This window comes from Megalops cyprinoides, chromosome 12 (assembly GCF_013368585.1).
Source record: "Megalops cyprinoides isolate fMegCyp1 chromosome 12, fMegCyp1.pri, whole genome shotgun sequence".
NCBI lineage: Eukaryota > Metazoa > Chordata > Actinopteri > Elopiformes > Megalopidae > Megalops > Megalops cyprinoides.
In genome coordinates this window covers 6,532,398-6,553,109 of record NC_050594.1, presented here as the reverse complement: position 1 = coordinate 6,553,109, position 20,712 = coordinate 6,532,398, and the positions used below count along the sequence as shown (strand labels likewise).

General features: G+C 46.8%; 1 protein-coding gene across 1 annotated transcript; it reads right to left on the bottom strand.

Annotated features, from left to right (window-relative positions):
• Window positions 1-1,933: 1,933 nt before the first annotated feature.
• On the bottom strand, window positions 1,934-15,715 carry kif28 (kinesin family member 28). Its single transcript, XM_036541610.1, has 23 exons — window positions 15,662-15,715; window positions 15,011-15,202; window positions 14,323-14,526; window positions 13,275-13,310; window positions 12,888-13,121; window positions 11,537-11,691; window positions 11,002-11,113; window positions 10,396-10,463; window positions 9,248-9,390; window positions 8,770-8,891; window positions 7,566-7,656; window positions 7,418-7,478; window positions 7,126-7,249; window positions 6,718-6,890; window positions 6,367-6,463; window positions 5,865-5,972; window positions 4,768-5,060; window positions 4,349-4,483; window positions 3,727-3,893; window positions 3,554-3,645; window positions 2,881-3,033; window positions 2,625-2,744; window positions 1,934-2,092 (listed from the first exon to the last, which is right to left on the bottom strand). Exons 1-23 carry the CDS (start codon window positions 15,713-15,715, stop codon window positions 1,934-1,936), a joined length of 3,093 nt encoding a protein of 1,030 aa, XP_036397503.1.
• Between the last annotated feature and the right edge of the window lie 4,997 nt (window positions 15,716-20,712).

The following is a 20,712-nucleotide window of genomic DNA, read 5'->3' as shown; positions in this document are numbered from 1 at the left end:
TTCCACCATATTACCTCACCTGATTGGTGGACTCGCTTGATTTTTAATTTTTTGCGGTTATTTTTTTTTATTGTAATTCATTGGTTTTTACCTCTTTTGTTCTGTTATTTTCTCAATAGGAAGTGCACTTTTTTCTTTAGTATATTGTGTTTTATTTGGGGTATACCAACTCTGCTCAGTTCAGTTAAAGCCAGTTAAAGTGACTACTCTGTGTAATGAATGGGGTCTTCGAGCCTTGCAGACAGAACCTAGTTGGAAGCAGAAAAAAGTCACGGAGCTGCTGTGTCTCACCACACTGTGGAGAGCAACACTGAGTATATCTGTTTTTTCTTTTCTTTTTTTTTTGCATGTCCTCTGGCTGGCTCAGAAGACACGCTTCCTCGTAATGACATAATGTGGCGATTGGAGTATTTATTTAACATACGATAGTGCAGGATGGAACATTTTTAAAATCAAAAAAGTTTACGTGCATGTGCTCCCTCTCAATGTCGTCACGGTAACTGTTTTTTTTTTTTTTGTTCAAAGTTGTGTTTGTGCTCACAGATGAAACATTTTTTTTCCAAAATGAGGAACTGACTTTGTTTTAAAATTTTACCACTTCAAGATGCCAGTTTGAATACCGCTAAATGTCAGCGGTACACCTCCTGTGTACTTTCTCCATTATTGTTTTAAAAGTTTTCATGTATGTTATAGACTGACCACTGATGCTTCCTTTAGTTTTAACATGTCCAAACATTTTTTTTTATTCTTAAATCATGTAAAGGGAATACAAATGGGACGGACAGTCAGATATCATGAAAACCTCAGTTTTTCCCTTTTGGCTGGTAAATAAATCTTGTTGTGGGAACCTGTTAGAGCAAATGTGACTGTTATTTCACTTCTGGAGTGATTACACACACTAAACCCACTGTGATAGGTACTGTCAGCATGTACTCTATTCAGTTGTAACATGTAGGTATAAGTGCAATTTAAAACCTAGAGCACGCAAATGTGGAGGATTATTTATATAAATGCATTATGTGCTGTTTGACATACTGAACTGGTGTATAATATACTGCAGTTTTAAAATCTGTAATGTTTTAGAAAAGTCTACAAAAGGCCAGGGTCGTCACATGCTTATTCCCTCATGTCAAAGGAACCACTTGCAAAAATATTAATATCAAAATGCTATGAATATGAATATCAAAATTAAATATGAGCCATAGTCACCTCACACTAACTGTGCAAACTCTGTTCCAATGCAAACCTACCCAGTGTTAATCCAGACTGCTTTGTGTGCCTGGTGCCTAGATTATTTTCATCTGAACACATGAAGAGAACGTGGTCTTTAAGTGTCACATCCAAATCTGTCATGTTTTATTAAAGCTTTTAGGGTATAGTGGCCCTTCTCGCCCATTCATTTTCTCAGGGCAGTGTTCCTATCTGACAGTGATTTCCTGCAGTTCTGTGGATGTAAACAACCCAATCAACTGTCATCTTTTTCTGGCCCTGCTGGTCTTTAAAACCCTAAGGGGTATGGCTCTGAAGTGCAATTGGTGTGCTTGCAAGCATCAAAGTGAGAGAGGTGTATCATATATACAGAAAACGCTAAGGGTCCAATACCAGTCCCTGGGGGATTCCACTTCGTACTGTCAATGTACTGTCCAGGAAGTTATCCCTCTTATTCTAATTCATGTTGTGTGTTTACGCCAATTCTGGGTGATAGCACCTTTATTTCCAACGGAGCCACTCACGAGAATGACCGATGGCGGAAAGCACGGATGAGTTTAATCTTGAGTTTTATTACCCCGGAGAGAAGAGCTGCTGAAGCTGAGAGGGGGAGACAGCAGTGAACCAGGCAGGACGTTCAGCCACAGCGAATAAGGCCCGTAGAGGAGTGATGAGATGTGCAGGGAGGGGTTGACCCGGTGGGGCGGGAGGTTCCGCGGGGGCGTCAGGACCAGATCCCGGACCTCTCCCGCTTCCTCCGCACGATGGCGGCCACGTCCTGCTTGAGCGCGGTGACGCTCTGCTCCAGCTGCTCCCCGAAATCCCGCAGAAGGCGCCCCTGCTCCTCCACAAACAGCCTCAGGCTCGACAGGTCTGCCTCCTCCTGCGGGCACAGCCAGGAGAGAGGCCGCTGATCCTGAGTCAGAGCTGAAACGCTACACTACATGACTAGGATACAGATTGGTGGGGGACAGTCTGATCTCAGATCTGTTGTCAAGGGCAGAAAGTACCCATACATACATCAGATTAAATTACATTACATTCATTTAGCAGACGCTCTTATCCAGAGCGACTTCCAGCACTAAAAACAGGGGTGTGTCCATTCATGCTGAATGAGCAACAGTGTCAGACCAGGCTAACAACACTCCCAGACCAGTGAGCTTGAACACTATTCAAGCACTACCACAAGTTACCTTGTGCTAACCTGACTAGACAGTCTAGAAACGAAGCCAAATGCCCACACTACCATACACCACAGTCAATAGATCACAATATAAATATGATTATGATATAATACATGATTATAACTTATAACCAAGAAACTAAGGCCTAAGTCTAGTCAGGTCGCACAAGTCAGCACATAACATGGCACAGGGCATTATGGGAAACGAGCGCCCCTGAGGTCCTCCACCTACGCTGGGCTTGTGTCTGCGCAGCCTCTGCAGCTGGCCGCGCACGGAGGTCATGCTGTGGTAGAAGACCTTCAGCGCCCTGGCGAACTCCGCGTCGCAGCTGGGCCTCAAGCTGCTTTGCCTCTCCGGCCTGCCGCGGTCCGCCTCCGCACCTGGAGCACGGGACGGGAAAGGGCGATGAGACGGGGGAGGGGGGGGGGGGGGTCTGACTCATATTTCGGATCCCGCAGAATGAGGACTGGTGGGGCAGGTGGGAGACGACGGGCTCACCCTCTCTGGTGGCGGTGGCGGGGGTGTTGAGCTGGTCCCTGAGGGCGCTGTTCTCTTTACGCAGGGCGGCGTTGGCCTTCCTCAGCTGATCCAGCTCCTGCTGCAGGGCTTGGAGGGAGGAGCTCAGCTCTGAGGCAGGCCCCTCCCCTGGCTGCAGAGTGTGTAAACACACACACACACAAACACACAAACACTGAAGCAGGACTCTCTTCTGACTCGCTCGCATTCCTTTATGCTGAAGCAGTACCTTCCCATGTCTATTCACAGATATGTACTTCGAGCCAGGCCCTTCCCCTGACATACAGAGACATACACAAATACACACTGTGCCAGGAGTTCCCCCGACACACACACAGTGAAGCTAGACTCTCCCCCTGCACATGTATCCACACACTCCCACACACATGCTGTCAATCTCACACACACACACGCACACACAGACACATACACAGACTGAAACTACAGCAGGGCTTTCCCCATGGCTGAAGACTCTTGCATACACATATACACAGACGTCTCCAGGCACACATACAGACAAACATAGGTTTCTGATATTGTTGTGCATGTGCCATACACCAGCTGCAGTGTTTTTGCATGGTGTGTTGCTGTATGTTACATTGTTCCACGCTTTGTTGGACTAGGCGGGTAGGGCTTACTGTAACGGTTTCCGTTATGTTGGCCTCATCGATGATGACACTTCCTTCCGGAGTTGTCTTTACACTCTGCAGGTCAGAGGTCATTTCCGCGCATCCAGCTGTTGGCGACAGAAGCGATCGGTCAGTGACTCAGCAGCAGAACCACAGCCAGGGTCCAGCGAACGAGAGGCGAGCCCTACCCTGAAGGCCCCAGAGCTCCAGAACCAGCGCGTTGGTCTGCAGGTAGCTGAGGAATTCCTGGGTGGTCCTCGTCACGGTGAACTGGACTCTGTGGTTCAGCTCCGTGTTCACGCTGTGCCAGACCGCCGGGGTGTACAGGGTTCGAGGGTTATCGTACACCCGGAACCTGGGAGCACGTCAGAGATCATCTCTCACACATCCTCACGTAGGCAGATGTATTGTGCAGTGGTTACAAACTTAGTCCTGGATCGGTGACCACAAGGTTATATGTTTGAATCTCTGATGGGGTGCTGCTGTGGAGAAGCCCAGATCGCCACGCCCTCTAAACCCCAACTGTCATCTAGACCGGACACCCCATTACTCCTAGTGTCACCAGGTCTGCACACTCTCACCCTCATCTTCGCTCGATCTGTACACCCCACTCCCCCTGCTGTCAACCAATCCACACACCCAGGTACCCCCCGGTCTCATCTGATCTGTACACCCCCCCACCCCCCACTACCCACCCGATCTGCACCCCCTGGTCTCTTCCGATCTGTACACCCCATTACGCCCACTCTCATCTGATCATCACCACCCCCCCCACCCGATCTGCACCCCCTACCACCCCCCACTACCCACCCGATCTGCACCCCCCTGTCCCTGGCCTCTCTCAGCCAGCGGAGGCCACAGCACTGCTCCAGCACCAGCTGGAAGTCCAGCCTCCTGCCCAGCAGCTCTGTGGGGTCGATGAGGATGTCCTCCTCTCCCAGGGGCCTGGGGAAGACAGCACAGCACCGCAACATCTCATAAAAGCCTCCGCTGCACTCTCACCAATCGTCCCAGTGTCCTTCTGTGCTGGAAGCTGCTCTGGATAAGAGCGTCTGCTAAATCAATCTAATGTAACGTAATGTAAGTACAATCCTGCTGCCCTTTTACAAGCATCATAAATAATTAGTGTTACAGGTTTACACAGAGAGCACTGTCAAATCTGTGATGTATTTTTAACGGCAGACTTTAACAGCAACACGGCTCCGCTCTAAAACAGCAGTGTTACCCACAATCCTGCTGGGCTGCAGGGGATCAGCTGAGTCTGCAGGATGGCCTCCTCCGTGCCCTCTGGCCCCAGCACCTCCACCTGCTCCTCCAGCGGGATCCGGAAGGCCAGGGACTGCAGCCACAGGTGGGCGCTGCCCAGGTGGAGGGGCTCCAGGGGGTCCCAGAACGGGTCCCTGTCCCGTGGCGGGGGCGGGGGCGACCGGCCACCCCCCTCGGCCTCCACCACCTGCTGCTGGTACAGCTCCTCCATCAGGAACTTGCGGTTGATGAACTTGGCTTTAGACCACACCCACACCTGGGGATGATAGTATTATCTTAGTATACTGGCCTTAGTATGCCGAATTATTCTCAGTTACTAATTGCTCTCTCATTACTTTTGGTGCAGAGGACTGAGAAGTTCTGAAGACATCTCTGGAGGTCCCAGAACGTCTTTGTTAGATCAATGAGTGCATTACATTTTTACGGGAATACCTGAACCCTTCCTATCGCTAAAAGATGGCCTACTGTATACTGGAAACACGGAGACACTAACGGCATCACAAGAACATGGGATTTAATGCCATGCTTTCTGCCTTAAACCTCACTGGTTAAATAGAAGACCTTAGGACAGCTTGGTGAATGGATTATGTGTTATATACAAAAAAGCCTGGTTAAGTTCCAGAACATGTTATACTTTTTCTTCTCCATTTATAGTCATTTCCATAACTCCTATTTTCTCCTTTGTCCTTCTTTCCAACAATAAGAGGAAATCCTTCTTATTTTCCCCTGACCCCACTGGCACCTGCTATGTATAATTCTCCATGGGTTTCTGCAACACTGAGACGGCATGATTAACCCCCGTTTGCCTTGTTAGGATGCTATGTTACCATGGATATGCCAGCAGTAGTTCCAGACAGGGACTGTGGCTGATATGTAGTTAAATTCCAGTCACTCGCTGGATTTGGTAAACCGTAGGAACACTGTGTTCTCACTGAGATGAGGGGGTGTGTTTCACTGATCTTTACTACTGTATGCTGTATGGAGGGTTTAACCGGTTACTGAAGCGTTGCTGAAGCCTCCTGAGACTAAAAGGAAGAGCAGCGGCAAGCGCGTTTCTAACCTGTTTGTTTTCCAGCGCCGTGACCCTCACAGCGACCTCCTTCTGAAGGTCGTGACCTTTAGAGTCAGACATGGCCAGGTTTTTTATCTCCAGCTTGAACTGGACCCCCTGAAAGTGGAAATCAATCACACGCCGCATCCAGCAATACCCATCCCATCCGAAAATATAAGGTGTGAATCAAATCACAGCATGAGGTGAAGAAAAAGCAGCTATTTCAGGAAGGTATTTTTTGATGTTTTTTTTTTTTTGGCTGTACCTTGTTGTCATGTAAAGTTAATTTGTCCTTGTTGAATCTAATCAGCAATTCACATCATAATAATGATAACTAATAATGACCGTGGTAATGATAAACATAATAGTAAATATAATGATAATGACATTCTAAAATAAAAGAATCTCAGTGTAAAGTATCAGCAGGTGGTGATTTTTGCATAAAGCATCACTCCTTGTAAATGAATGCGATCACTCAGCTGAGGTTCACCCTAATTCCAGCTGCACTCACTTTGCGAAGCTCCTGGCTCATCTGGTTAGCCTCCGCCACCATTGGCATCACCTTGATGTAGTCGTAGAACACGGCCAGCAAGCTGGGGTCAGCCTGGCTCTGCATAACGCTGTGGTCTCCTGCAGGAGAGATAAAGAGACAGCACACAACCACACATGTATATGCATGCATGCACATACACACACATCTACATATGCACATATGCTTCTGCACACACAACCACACATGTATACGCATGCATGCACATACACACAAACATTCCTCATACTGTATGTACACACAGACACGCATATGCAAAAACATACACGCGTGTGTACATACACTCACTCACACATACACATGAACACACACTCTCTCTTACCTGGGTTGTGCTCCTCGCACAGTGAGTGTATGTGGAAGCCCTCAGCGGCTGCCAGCTCGGACTGGAAGTAGTCGTAGTCGTAGCGGCTCCAGTCCTCCCCGCTACGCTCTGAAGGGAAGCCCACAAACAGGTACGTGCTGTTTGAGCCCAGAATGAGGCGGTCCTGCAGGAAGTGACATAACACAGGGGGGCGGGGAGGTAAGCGACGAATGAGAACACCTGCAGCTCAAACAATGGCAGAGACAGAACGTTCCATACGGAACACACCAAGCTGACTGTCTGCTCCAGATGTTAAGAATTTGTGAATTTACTATTTTCCCTATGTTTATATACACTATGTCCTGATGTGGGTTATGTGTTATTGCACTTTATTGACAGATACTGTACTCATACTGTACCACGTGCTGTAGCTCTGTCCTGTGGGAGACTGGCACTCCGTTCACGATGACCTTTGCCCCTGCCTCTGGAGTGATGGCCACTCTACGCTCCTGATTGGTGAAGACCGCATGTTTCTCCTGAATACTGAGGAGATGCAACAGCAACATGTCACTTCAGAGATCCGTCCAAAAGTGCACCTCAAAAGAACACTCCTCTGCTGCACCGGCAGCTCACACCTTAGGAAAAGAAGATACATGGGTTTAAGTAACAGTAGCATTGCATTATATAGTCATCTTCCAAACCCCTACTTACCCAAGTCCTTTGATTGTGATCGCCCTGGGTGAGTTGTCTGATAGCCCTATGTCCCATTCACCTGCACATCAAATACACAAGTAGAGGGTGACAAATTCAACCAGCAGGTCACACAATCTCCACCAGAGGGAACCAGAGTGCGACCCACCTTCCTGGATGAAGAGTTTCACCACCCCTGAGAGCTGGGGGTCCTCGTTAATGTTCAGGATGTAAGGGTGGGTCTGCATCATCCTTCGCTCCTGATGGAAAGGACAGGGGAGAATGAGAGATGCCGGGGAGGGGGGGTTTACAGGGAGAAAGGGTTTATTGCGACCAATTCATTCCACAAGCATTTATTTTACTGCTCATGGGTTATGAGTTGAAGCAAAATTGCAAATGTCACCCCTAGCTATGTTACGGCCATGCTGATGTTGCCTACTGAAAGCAGTTGTCCGCGTTTCCTGTTTGTGAATTCATTTCGAGGTTGGTGATCAAATCACTTTCTACCCCCACAGATTCTGATTGGTTGAACCATGCTGTCACAACAAGGTTAAAGTTATAAATACTCAGCTTGCGTGTAGCGTCACCACTGCACGGCTGCACCGCTGGCTTTTAATACAGATGAGTAGTGTACACTTCATAAAGCCCCCCAACAGAACCGCGAGTGCTCCCTCAATTTAAAGTGAGTCATGACCGCCGTTTCTCCACTTCCACAAATTGGCCATAACAACAGGGTGGCAGCGGCCTTGGTGATTCATGGCTTTGATTAGGCTCATTGGCTACTGTTAAAGCGATACTTCGCTGATGACTCATGTGCGCAATTATCATTGAGCAGTTCTCGTGAAACGTGGGATATGATGCATAAATGCGAGTATTACTGAGCTGTGTTTGAGAGACCCAGTACACGACAATTAAAGATGGCTATCACTCAGCAGTGTCTGCGTGACTTGGATTTTGATGACTAAACATGGTTATCGCTGAGCAGTCTTCATTAGACCTGGGCTACAATACAGAAATATGTTTATTGCTAGAGGTTTTTATCCTACGATAAATAAATGATTATTACTGAGCTGTGACTAGAGTTAAGATAAATAAACAGGATTGCCGCTGAGCTGTGTTTCTCCGATTTGGGTTTTGATAAATATTATTATCACCGAGCTGTGTTTGTGAGATTTGGGTCATGATAAATAAACAGGATTATTGCTGAGCTGTGTTTGTGAGATCTGGGTTATGATAAATAAAGATGCTTATTGCTGAGCTGTGTTTGCTATATTTGGTTTATGATGCATAAATATGGTTAATGCTGAGCAGTGCTGGTGTGACTCTGGTTATGATACATAAGTCCGATTATTTGCAGGCAGTATAGTTGATACCTGGGTGATGGTGGCATACTGCTGCTCCCAGTCCTTGAGCGCCTCCTGCAGGTGCTGTTCCCACATGGTCTGGATGGCCCGGATCTGCAGCTCATTGTGAGTCAGAATCCTTCTCAGCTCCTCTGGAAAAAAAAAAAAACAACCAGATGCATTACAACAAATTAAAGTAGCAGCCAATCACTTAACGACATGCTACATGATCCACCAGTCATATCACCAGAAACAACCCCAACCAGCAATCACAATACCCCACACTACACCAGCGACCAATCAGATCACAGCACACTGTAACAAGCGCCACTGCCGATTAAACCAGCCACTAATTGCATCACACTGCACTACTTACTAATCACATTACAACACATTACCTGTACTAGACGCAAATCACATGACAATACAACCCACCATTATAACAATCACACAGAAGAAGTCATTAATGCATTATAAAAGGGATAGGGAGTAACGGGGGGGGCTGTACTCGATTCGTCCTCCGTCCCACGCCCCTCCTGCCCCAGCCGGCTCAGGCGGGTCAGCAGCTTGGCGTTCTCCGCCTTCAGCTCCTTGATGAGCCGCTCCGTGGGGCTCTCGTTGACCACTGCCCGGTTCTGGATCCGCTTGGCCCTGCCGAGACAGCAGCTTCAGAGACACCCCGCAGGCCAGTGCATCTGTTCAAATGAGCCTCCCTGCCCAAACCTGGCACAGGAATTTTACCTCTACATATTATACCTATAACCTAGGCATAGTATGTAGAGGTATAAGTCTCTCTGGATAAGAGCATCTGCTAAATGACAATAATGTAATATAATATTCAAACAGAAGGGAAGAAGTACATCCCATTATATGTGCCTATTGGTATACATTAGGTATATATACTTCAATACTCTCACCTTAAATGCTTTGATCTGATGTCACACTGTACATGTTGTAAGCAATGTGTTTATTCTATTAAAGGTTTGCATCCACAAAAAGGCGAACAATTTTACCAGAATAACACTGTTGTCATGTAGCAAATGCACATATACTTGCACTTACCTTATTTTATGTATCTTTCATGTAAAACTATTTTGAAGAGATATCTGAACAAGTAGACAGCACATCTCATAGGTGTTAGGGGAGTGCATGGGAAAGGGACACTTCCACCCAGGAGATGCTCCGTGCCATTAAAGAAGAGTGTGGAGCCTACATCCTACCTATTATTTATTTAACCAGGAAGATCTGTTAAACTCGGTTCTATTACAGTGCTGACCTGGAGAAACAAGGTGGGTAAGTAAATCAGGGGATTATGTAGTCAGTCAGGCCATAGTTAGCACCAGTTTGGGAATTTACCAGGATCTCTGCCACGTGCTGTGGTGTCTTGAAGGCTCACAGTGAGTCAGGACCTTGGTTTTAAAATCTCAACCTATAAAACAGCAGCATCTCCTGGAGCAGTGTTCCCATCAACGCATTCAAGCACCGATTTCTCTCCTTAGACCAGAAGGAACAGCACCCCCTACTGGCCCACTGGTAGCACTTCCAGCAGTAACCTGGCTTCCCCGGGAGGTCTCCTGTCCAAGTCCTACCCAAGCCCCGACACGCTTATCTTCAGTCGCATGGCAAGAGAAGGATACAGGGTGGATGGGCTGCTACCTGTCAGCGTAGCGCAGGGTGGAGAGGGATTCCTCATAACAGATATCTGCTGGGCTTAGTGTTGCAATCTGAGACACAGGAATAACAGCATCACAGAGTGACAGAACAGCATTTCACCACTCCTTACAGCCTACAGTAGAGATGGCACAAGCGTGCTGCTGTCATGATAGCACTTTTTTGAAGCATGCTAAAACAGTGCTCAATGACACCTTTCTTAGCACAACATGAATGTGCATAAAGTTGGCATTGGCTGTGATAGGGTGTACTATGTCACTATAAATGTCAATATTAATGCCAATGTCTTTGCCCTGACAAACCCTTCAGTGTGTCATTATAATATTGCTTATGATATGGACAAGGGCATACAACATGCCATGGCAAACTATGTCAGGTGGCATAAGCTTTTATGAATGCTTGCGTAATGCTTACAGAGGCCTTAGGTTCTATAGTTTCTAAGCAGGTCTCTCAGTGTTCCTGTTGGTGCCATCAACACCTTAGACTATGGACAGGTTATCTGCTTTTGGGCCTGTACAGTATTTACCTGTTTATGACAGGTTTATAGGTCATGGTGTTTGGGTATTGGAGGCGACGGTCGAGGTTGCTCACCATGACGGTTCGGCTGTTCCCCCCGAGCGCAGACTGCAGCAGCTTTGTGAGGACCGAATCTCTGTAGGGGATGTGAACCACTCTCTTCCCTAAAGTCACATCTGCCAGGGAGCTGAAGACAAGGCAAATCCAGGCCCAGGGATTATGGTTTTAAAGATTCAGGAAAAATACACACATCCAGAAACTCAGCACTGACACACAGCTATGAGAAATGAGGTAGAGCTCCACACACTTTTTCTTACTCTCATATAAAGATCTGTGTCCTTAGCTCCTGACAAAAGTAATTTTGGATTGAAATTCTTTCTTTTGTGATGTGCAAATGAACTAATCTTCTACCTTACCCGCTGGCTTTCAGACATATTGTCAGTGTGCAAGGCCTCAGCTTGCTGAAGTGGACATTTGAATGACCGTGGGTGTAAGTACCTGTGCCGTGACTGTCAGTTTCATTGCCAAACAAATCATACCACAGAAAAGCAGGGCAGGCTTCCCTGAAACACAAAAATCTAGCTGCGGCGAACAGCACCGCAGCACTGACCTGATGACGTTGCCCAGCGTGGTCAGGCTGAGGTTGATGGCGGTGCCCTCCTTCAGTCGGTCGGCCTCCGACCCCGACGACCTCTGCCTCTCGCTGCCTGCCAGGTCCACCAGGTTAATGTTGGACTGCTTGGTGATGTTCTCCTTGGAGAAGATCTGCAGAGCCAGAGCCGCATAGCAACAAGGGACGATGTACTGTACTTATGCTACTTATGACAAAATACCTTAATCGTACATTGCTGGAGTAGTTTTACATGCTGTCAAATGACGTTCTGTAAATGCAATGTTGACATGCAGCATAAACTAGTACACCACTCTGGTCTGAAAGAGCTACATTAATCCATAACAGGATGCAGTGATCAGAGTTTCAGTGTGACACATACGACGAGTCCAAATTCTGGGAAGCAGGTCTGAACAGGAGTGATTTACATCGGTGTCAGAACAGCAGCTGTAAATGACAGTAAATTGGCCTTAAGCTAAAAAAAACTGTGCTCATATTAAAACCACACAGCGGTAAAAAACAAAGTGCCTGACAAATTAGCCGCACAATACATCAACCTAAAGTGACTGAAGTCGAGCTTAACGATGGTTTATTATCCTAAATCATAGTGTTCACATGGTGCCAAACTGTATTTCATAAAAGCAACGTATTATTGAAAGTAGAATGGCAATACAGGAGCCCTACTGAAGACAGAATACCATATCAGCGTCAGTTATGGTCGTTTTGAACACTCTGTCTCGCAAACCCTGCTGTACTTCAGGTCTTGGTTACATCAACAGTCTGACTGCAGAGGTATATCCAACCATTACCGGCTCCTAAATGTTTAAAGCGCACCATGTCATGCATTATGCACACAAGCATACATGCACACTCACACGCAGAGCCACACAAACCAACACTCATTAACAGACTCAGCCATGAACCTACCCCAATACACACACACACACACACACACACACACATACTCACAAGCTCAGCAATGAACTTAACCCAGTATACACACACAAATACATACACATGCACACACAAACACACACGTGCATGTAACGATACAGGCACTAAACATACCTTAGCTTAGAAACACCCATGAACATACACATGCGGGGACAGACACAGTGCACACACACACACACACACACACACACACACACACACAGGTAAACTCAAGCACGCACACATGCAGGAACACACAAACACAACCACACTCACACACACATACACACACACACACACGCTCAGCAATGAACTTAACCCAGTATACCAACACAAATACATACACATGCACACACAAACACACACACAGGTAAACTCAAGCAAACACACATGCAGGAACACACACACACACACGCACTTGCTTGAGCTGCACGATGATGAGCATGTGTGAGCGGCTGCTGTTGGCGTTCATGTGGGTGGCGGCTGTGGTGCGCGTGCGGGTTCCCTGCTCCATCAGCTGTGCCACTAGGGCGGCGCTGTCGCACGGCACCCTCCTCAGCCCCTCCACGTAAAACCCCCACTGCAGATCCTCCCGAACCTTCAGCCCGCCCCCGGACCGCGTGCCCGCCCCCCGGGAGAGCAGGTCGATCACCTGCGGAGAGAGACGGGTCAATCGATCAATCAATCAATCAATCAATAAACCAAATGATCACAGTACGATCCATGCTGTTCCACACATCTCTACCATGTGAGTCTATCAGCTGAGTGTTACGGGCATAGAATAACAATGCAGCTGCATACCTACCTGTTCGTTGTAAATTTCTAACATGCTGAAAAAGATCTGCAGAAAGTGAGAGAAGGAGAAAAAACATTTGTTTTTCAGTTCAACATCAGGCTTAGCATGGCTGGTTAAAAACGTACAATTTAAAAGCAACGGTTTGCATTAAACAGAGTTCTCAATGGAGGAAATGGGAATTCAGTCGACGACTTGTCAGTTTAGAGAAACCTAAAACACAGAAATACAATGCAAAATGCCTATATGTGATATATAATGCAAACCAGCACAGAAAGGTTGCATACACTGAATGAATGATTCATTAGGGCAGCGTTTCCCAATTTGTTATTAAGCAGCTTCAGGAGTTCATAACGAGTTGATCGTTTGAATCAGCTGTGTTGGAGCAGGGAGAGATCTAAAACATGCAGGAGAAGTGGTCCTCCAGGAGAGGTTTGGGTAACTTTGCGTTAGGGGAATCATATCCTTCTCTAAGCCTCATCCGAGCGTTGTTCAATGCAGGTGCGGCTGATCAGTGCTAACGAGCCTTGCTGCTGATCAGTGCTAATGAGCCAATTGGTCGCACCTGTGCCATTCTGTTTAAAAAGGAGCAAGTTCTAACTGCAGAGGGGAGACACTCAAGAGAAACTGCTAGAGGTTGCTGGGCCCCAGCAAGTGGTCTGCTTTTTGTGTTTTGCTGGGGTCTGCCCCAAACTACCCACTCGCCTCTTGAGTTTATTGGCTTGATTTTTTTTTTTTAATTTCTTTATTTTTAAATGTTTTGGGCTTCCCTGAAAGACGTGAGAGAACCTTCTGTCTAGCATAGTGTAGATAGCGAGTGTAGGCTAGGAAGCGATCCGGAAGACACTGTTTTGTGAACGGGAGAGAGGAAGGATTCAAAAGGCATTTAGACCAGCCTAGCCTAGCTCTCACGTCATGGCCCATCAACTCAGGGAAGCCTGTAAGTTTGTACCCTTAATTTAAGAATTTCAGTTTCATTTCTACTGCCCAAATTGACTCTTGCTCTTTTGTGATGGCTTATGTTGGGGCCCATAGCTGGGCTGTAACAGGAGGCACACACCTGGCATTGCCTACCCTCCTGGTTGATTTTCAGAGCCTGGAAGAGCCTCTCGCAGAGGGTTGGCACCAGGCCCTTGTTGGGTCCATACCCGACCATGGAGTAGCTCTTCCCGGAGCCTGTCTGACCGTATGCCAGCAGGGTGGCGTTGTAGCCCTGCAGGGCATTCTCTAGTATCCCCTCTCCCAGGTCCTGAAACACATGGCTCTGGATGGGATGGGGAGGGCACAAGAGGTCAAGGAAGGGCAGAGAGGGGCTACAGGTCATAGGTCATCACTTGCTCTAGCTTTTGTATTTGAAGCACATGTTTGACTACACTTACTGTCATACAATACCATGTCTGTACAGCTGAAATGACCAGCGAATAGATAAAACATGACAATGAATATTGGATTTTTTTTTTTAAGATGGGGAAATGAGGGAAAGCATGGTGTCCTGATTTTAGTCTCAAAATGGTACTCGATTAGTTTCAGTTCTTATTGCCAAAGGGGGAAGGAGTTACCCAGTGTTTTATTGAGAGCATTTGTAATGCACACCTCTTGGATGTATGGGCCATTTCCACTGTATACAAAGAAAGGACAGAGTTCTTGTAAAGTGAAGAGCTGGTTTTTGTTGAAAATGACTTTGTGTGTTCACGGCTGTTTGTATAGTCATGCCAGCTCCCTGTCTGTCATCTACCCCCCCCCCAAACCTGGTCTGCATAGCGGCTGCCCTGCTCCTCGGGGACGAAAAGGCCGTCCTTGTTCCTGATGAAGCCGCTGTGGGACCAGTAGGCATGGTCGAAGGTGAAAGTCCGCCGGGCCTGCTGGTTGCGTGGGTCCTGGATGGTGGTGACATTGGAGCTCATGGTGATGATACAGCGGCTGCCGGCATCCCTCTCTCTCTGTGTAGCACAGCAGGGTACAGCACAACATGGTACAGCATAGCACAGCACAGCAGGGTGCATAACAGCATAGTATAGCACAGTACAGCATGATACAAAATAGCACAGCATAGTACGGCTCATAACGGCAAAGCAAAGACCATGTGAGGGCACGGACCTTTTTAGATTTTCCGTTTCGAAAAGCAGCAGCTCATTTTACAAGCTTCTCTCCTATTCACCATGACATTCAAGCTATGTCACCACCCGTTCACTTACCGTTATTTATTCAGTTCATTCATTCCCCAAAGACGTACTTTCACTACTGCTGATGGCAGTGGTGCCAGCGCTTTTGGTAACGTGTTTTACTCATTTGTGTCTGAGTAAAAGGCATTTGTGTGTAATACTAATAAGAATTAATTTCTAGACAGAGAAATGCGCATATAGGTTTCCAGCTCAGCCATGATGTGAAGCGGAACTGACCTTGTTGAAGGGCCGCAGGCGGACGGCCACCTTCACGCAGTCTTTCCCGGGCATCGCTCCTCTCCGCGTGCGCACAGCCCAGCGGCGGGTAACACGAGCCCGGCGCGCGGCTCGCTTTCACTGCGCGCCGCTACGCATTAATAATGAAGCGTAACCACAGGCGCCCCTCCCGGGCCCCTCCGCCCCTCCGGGGCCCCGCCGCCTCCCGGGGACACGTCGCCACACGGCAGGAAAGGTAGGAAACGCCTTTATGGGCTGCCGCTACTCTTCTGTGTAAGGCCCCACTCCAAAACTAAGCAGTGGTGCCTCAGCGTTCAGGGTTCACTCTGAAAGATAATGCCCGAGAAGGCCTTCTCCCAGGTTTCTCCGACCAGCCAGGGTCCAGGCCAGGGTAACGTCGTTATCGGGTCCCCCTATAGGTGCAGCTCAGACACTTAAAATCTAAATCTAACACGAACACCAGTTTCCCTGCCTGTGAATTACTTGCCCTAAAACAGATTGATTTTGATTTTGCGTATGTTGTAGCTGTCAGCAGATGGGTTGAACGCATGTTGGCATGCCAGGAGTGTCTTGTATAGATGTACATTGATGAAACACATGAAGCCGTAATTGACTGATTTAAAAATGGTGTTGAAAGATTCAATGGATCATAGCCATCATTACCAAGGTTTTATAATGATAATTCCATCATCAGTTAATCGAGGAATTACGTGAATGATTAAGGTCAAAGCACATTTAAACAATCGCCCATCGCATTTTCAGTTGCAAACGCTTTGTCATACACATTTAAAAAAACAGGAAAAAAGAAGCGTGGGATATTGTGACCAGTAGATGTCGCTCTCGGCTACATATCGTCAGAGCCGAACATTCAGAAATGCATTTAACTCACTCAACTGCAGGTCTGTAAAAATAAACGCATACTTACTGCTATGAAATGAATACCTAATCAAAAGCAATTAGAAGTTATTACTAGAAATGCATAAATAGAATTCTATGAGATGACAATCAGCTGGTAATGGTGTCATTTATTTACGAATTTATAAAATGTATTGATTTGATTATTTCACAAACCCAAGTAACGAGTAGTTGAATCTAGCACGATACACAGAATATATCAGAGTAAAAACGGGAACAGTAATGTAGGCACAGAGCAGCCAGAATTATAGTAAATATGTGAAAAGCAGTTACGCCATACAAAAATAGTATTGAGAATATATATCAATTTATTGAAAAGATGTAAATTATTCCTGTGTTGGTATATTGCACTATATTCCTGTTTTTCATTAATATATTTAAAGGTATTTGTGATATTGGGCTGAACAACAAATTTTATCATTTATCATTCATTTGTATCAATATCTAACAATATCTTTCATTTTTGTATGGGGCATTACAATCATAATGCATGCACACACAGTGCCCTGCTCTGTTTCTCTGTCCTTAAGAATAGCACAAAGGTGTCATACTAGACTCAGTGCAAACCAAAACATGGGGCCAATGTTGCCTTAAATCAGTGTTTTCCAGGTGCCCCAGAAGGATTCACAAAAGCAATGTTAAGTTTTGCACAGTATGAAAAGACATGTTCATCAGAGCTCTGGAGAGATCAGACTTTGGGATGTTATACACAGGGCAGGTCCAGATTCTGGAGGACCGAGGTGTAATCTGAACTGGGCTGTTTTCAGCTGATACTGGAAGGTGGTGAGTGAGTGTGCAGTTCCTTTTTTTTTTTTTTATTAAAGACACAGCAGGCCACACCATTAACACCAAATGAAATGACTGGTTCCCTCTCACATGTATATAGCACCATCTGTTGCCCTTTGGTGTCTTGTTTCGTAGGTGTCTCAAAAAGGGTAAAGGGATGCAGTCTGGCTGAAAGACCCATCAGTTATCCCTACTACTTCCAAACAACTCTATTTTTTTAAATATCCCATGATACCTTGCAACAATTAATCTAGTGGCACTGTAAAACAGGATGTGCTTTACATGCAGTGACGGTGAAATGAGTTACCGTGGATCACCTCCCTGCATTGAGATGCTGGAATGCAATGGAATGCTGTTTACCAGAATGCGCATGTCTCAGAGGTAATTTTAAAAGATGAATGTGTGTTATAAGAAGCGTGTGTGTGTGTGCTCAGAAGCAGAGAAGTGGGAGTGATTGTTTGAGGACTGCACATAGCCCCGCCCAACCTGTGCCCTCCTCCTTCCAACCCGCCCGTTACAACCAACGCACTGCGACTGACCCCCTCATGCCACATCCCTGTCCGCGCCAAACGCTGTCACCGCGGTTACCTTTCCCTTCCCCGACCAATCCCAGGAACGGGATCCGCGGGGTGGGCCGAACGCGCCCTTCCTCTAGAGGAGGAGGAGGAGCAGTGCCCTCATCCGTTCTGGCGCCGCCGTGAGCCTTACGTAACCGCTTGTTTTCCCTCCTCCCCTCCTGGCCCCCCCATCCCCCCTCCCGCCTCCCTTGGTCACAAGCGGCGGTCTGTCAGATTGCATTAAATATGAACTAATCCGATCTGTGGAGGTCAGCGCTAATGCGGGTACTGCCAGCGTGCTCGTGGTGAATCCCTGCCTGCTTTTAATATCAGACCGAGTGTGTACATCGAAGGGGGGCGATATACAAATACAGGGGAAGGGGATGGGGGGGCGGGAAAGAGGCACAGTTGGGACGGCTGGCCTTTTTTTTTCCCTCTCTGTTAGAAGTCAGCAACTGCTGACTCCAGCAAACAGGGCCCAACCTTCGCAGGCAGGGAGAGGAGTGGAGGCCGGTGCCCTGTAGCATCAGTTACAGCCGGGGGGGATGGGGAGGAGGTGGGAAGAGAGAGGAGGAGGGGGCAGAGAGAGAGGGCGGTTGGGGAAGGAGAGAAAGGGAAGGAGAGAAAGGGAGAGGGGGGGAGAATGAGGAGCAGAGAGAAAAGGAAAGAGGGGCAGAGAGGGAAGGAGGGACAGAGAGGGGAGGGAGAGGGAGAACAAGATACAGAGGAACAGATGCTGCCCTCGCGGTTGTGTGTGTGTGTATACGTGGAGGGAGGTGTTGAAATGACAGAAGGGGGGGGGGGAGTAAAGGGGTAGAGAGCAATGAGCAGTGACAGGGGTGGCTGTGTGATGACATTTACTGTCTAACACTGTGTGTGTGAGTTATGAAGAGCCTTCCTTTCAGATCACGCACACTCACCACGGCCCCCCAGTGCACAAACACACAACACAAACGGGGTATTCACGTCACGCTGAAAAGTATTCAGCTGTACCTCACTAACTACTTACTTTGATTCTCAAACATGCAAATTTATACACATTTCAATTTAGCTTATTGCTGTCTGAATGTACCCAAGCACAGACTGCTTGTTTGTAGTTGTATTGCCAGTTTAAGATTAGCTCACACACAGATTACTATAAACGTGGTTATTTTAAAAAATGAACATTACTACTCCGCCATAAGGTATCCAGTAAGAACCGGGGGTGAGTCGAGGCGAAGCAGAGCGAGGGTAGTTAACCTCTGACCCCAACAGAATTGACCAGTGGTTATTCACAGAAACATCAAACCGCTATTTTGAACGGCCACAAGCAGGTACAACAGGCCCCACCCACACCTGATTGCAGCCAATGAGAAATGAGGAAAGGCAGTGGTAAGGAAGGCATCTATCTAAATTGGGGGGGGGGCAGGCAGGCAGCAGCAGCACTGGCCTCCCACATCAATGACCCGCATACTGAATGCATTGCTAGTGGACCGTGTTAAACACAAAGTCAATGCCTCTTACAGGGAAGACAATGAGATACTTGGAAGATATCAATTCAGCTCAATTCAGTGGTGCTTTACCAGCAGGGCAAACAAAACTGCTGATATGAAGTGCAGTGAAGCAATAATTTAAACAATATTAAATCTAAATTCATATTTCAATAAAAAGTCATTTCCCTCATTTGCATATTTATAAACAAATTTGTCAAGTTAGTGGGGAGACAAATATGTGTGTGTGTTGTCTGGGCTGTAAAGTTTTTTTTTATAATGGTGGGATGTTGCCAAATGTTGCTCGCCTGTGATGTCTTCCTCTCTCTGGATTGGAACACGCAGACAAAATAGATGTGTACTTTTGCTTCCTAGTTTGCATAGAGAGTAAGCACTAGACAGTAGTGTGGTTTAGCTGGGCTTGTGGACTTGCAGGCTTGCAATTGAAGGTTTGCAGGTTTCAGTCTTGAAAGGGGTACAGCTCCTGTGCCCTCCAGCAAGGTCCACATCCTAAATTGCTTCTGTAAATACCCGGCTGTAATGAAATGTGCAATGTGGAAGTAAGCTGTATTGGATATGGGTGTCTAATATACACCAAGTAATGTAATAATGCTTTTGATGAAAGAACATGATTTATGTCCAATTCTGCATTGCTCCCAGGATTTCTCACATTATTCTGGAACACTATTAGTATTGACCCCATGTTAGATTACATTATACTGTTTCATTTAACTGTATTATGTTCCTATTCTTCACACGGGAATATTATTTCCAAACCTTGTGTGGGAAGACAATAGAAATAAGACAGTTCATGTTTTAACACAGGACACGGCAGTATATTTAACAGAACAGCATTAACAAACGCTCCTGTTTAATTAACAGGCCTCTGTGTGATTTCCCAGCATCCCTTGTCTCTCAGTCTGTAAGCGCAATCACGAAGGAGCACATTCAAGCAATTACTCTCAACACAACCTGTGCGAAAAATGCAAAAATGTTCCTATCGGTTTCCCGTTCCCTGACAGCAGCTGAAATTATTCCGGCGCTGACAGCGGTTTCTGCTCCGGTTGGAAATGGATTACTCCGGGAGTCCATTATGTTCCATTACTGCGTGCCGCGGTGAAATGCTAGCGATGCAAGGGCGGAGATGTGAGCAGGTTATGTAAATAACCCTTCAGCGCCTGAATCTATTATAAAACGCTGGTGTAGATTCGCCAAAGACGCGGTATGTCAGAGGATTCTCCCACGCAGCCAGAGACATGCAGGCAGTAATTAATGCTATGCGGGCATTACAGTAGTCTTTGATTGTACAACAGTCTTGAACATA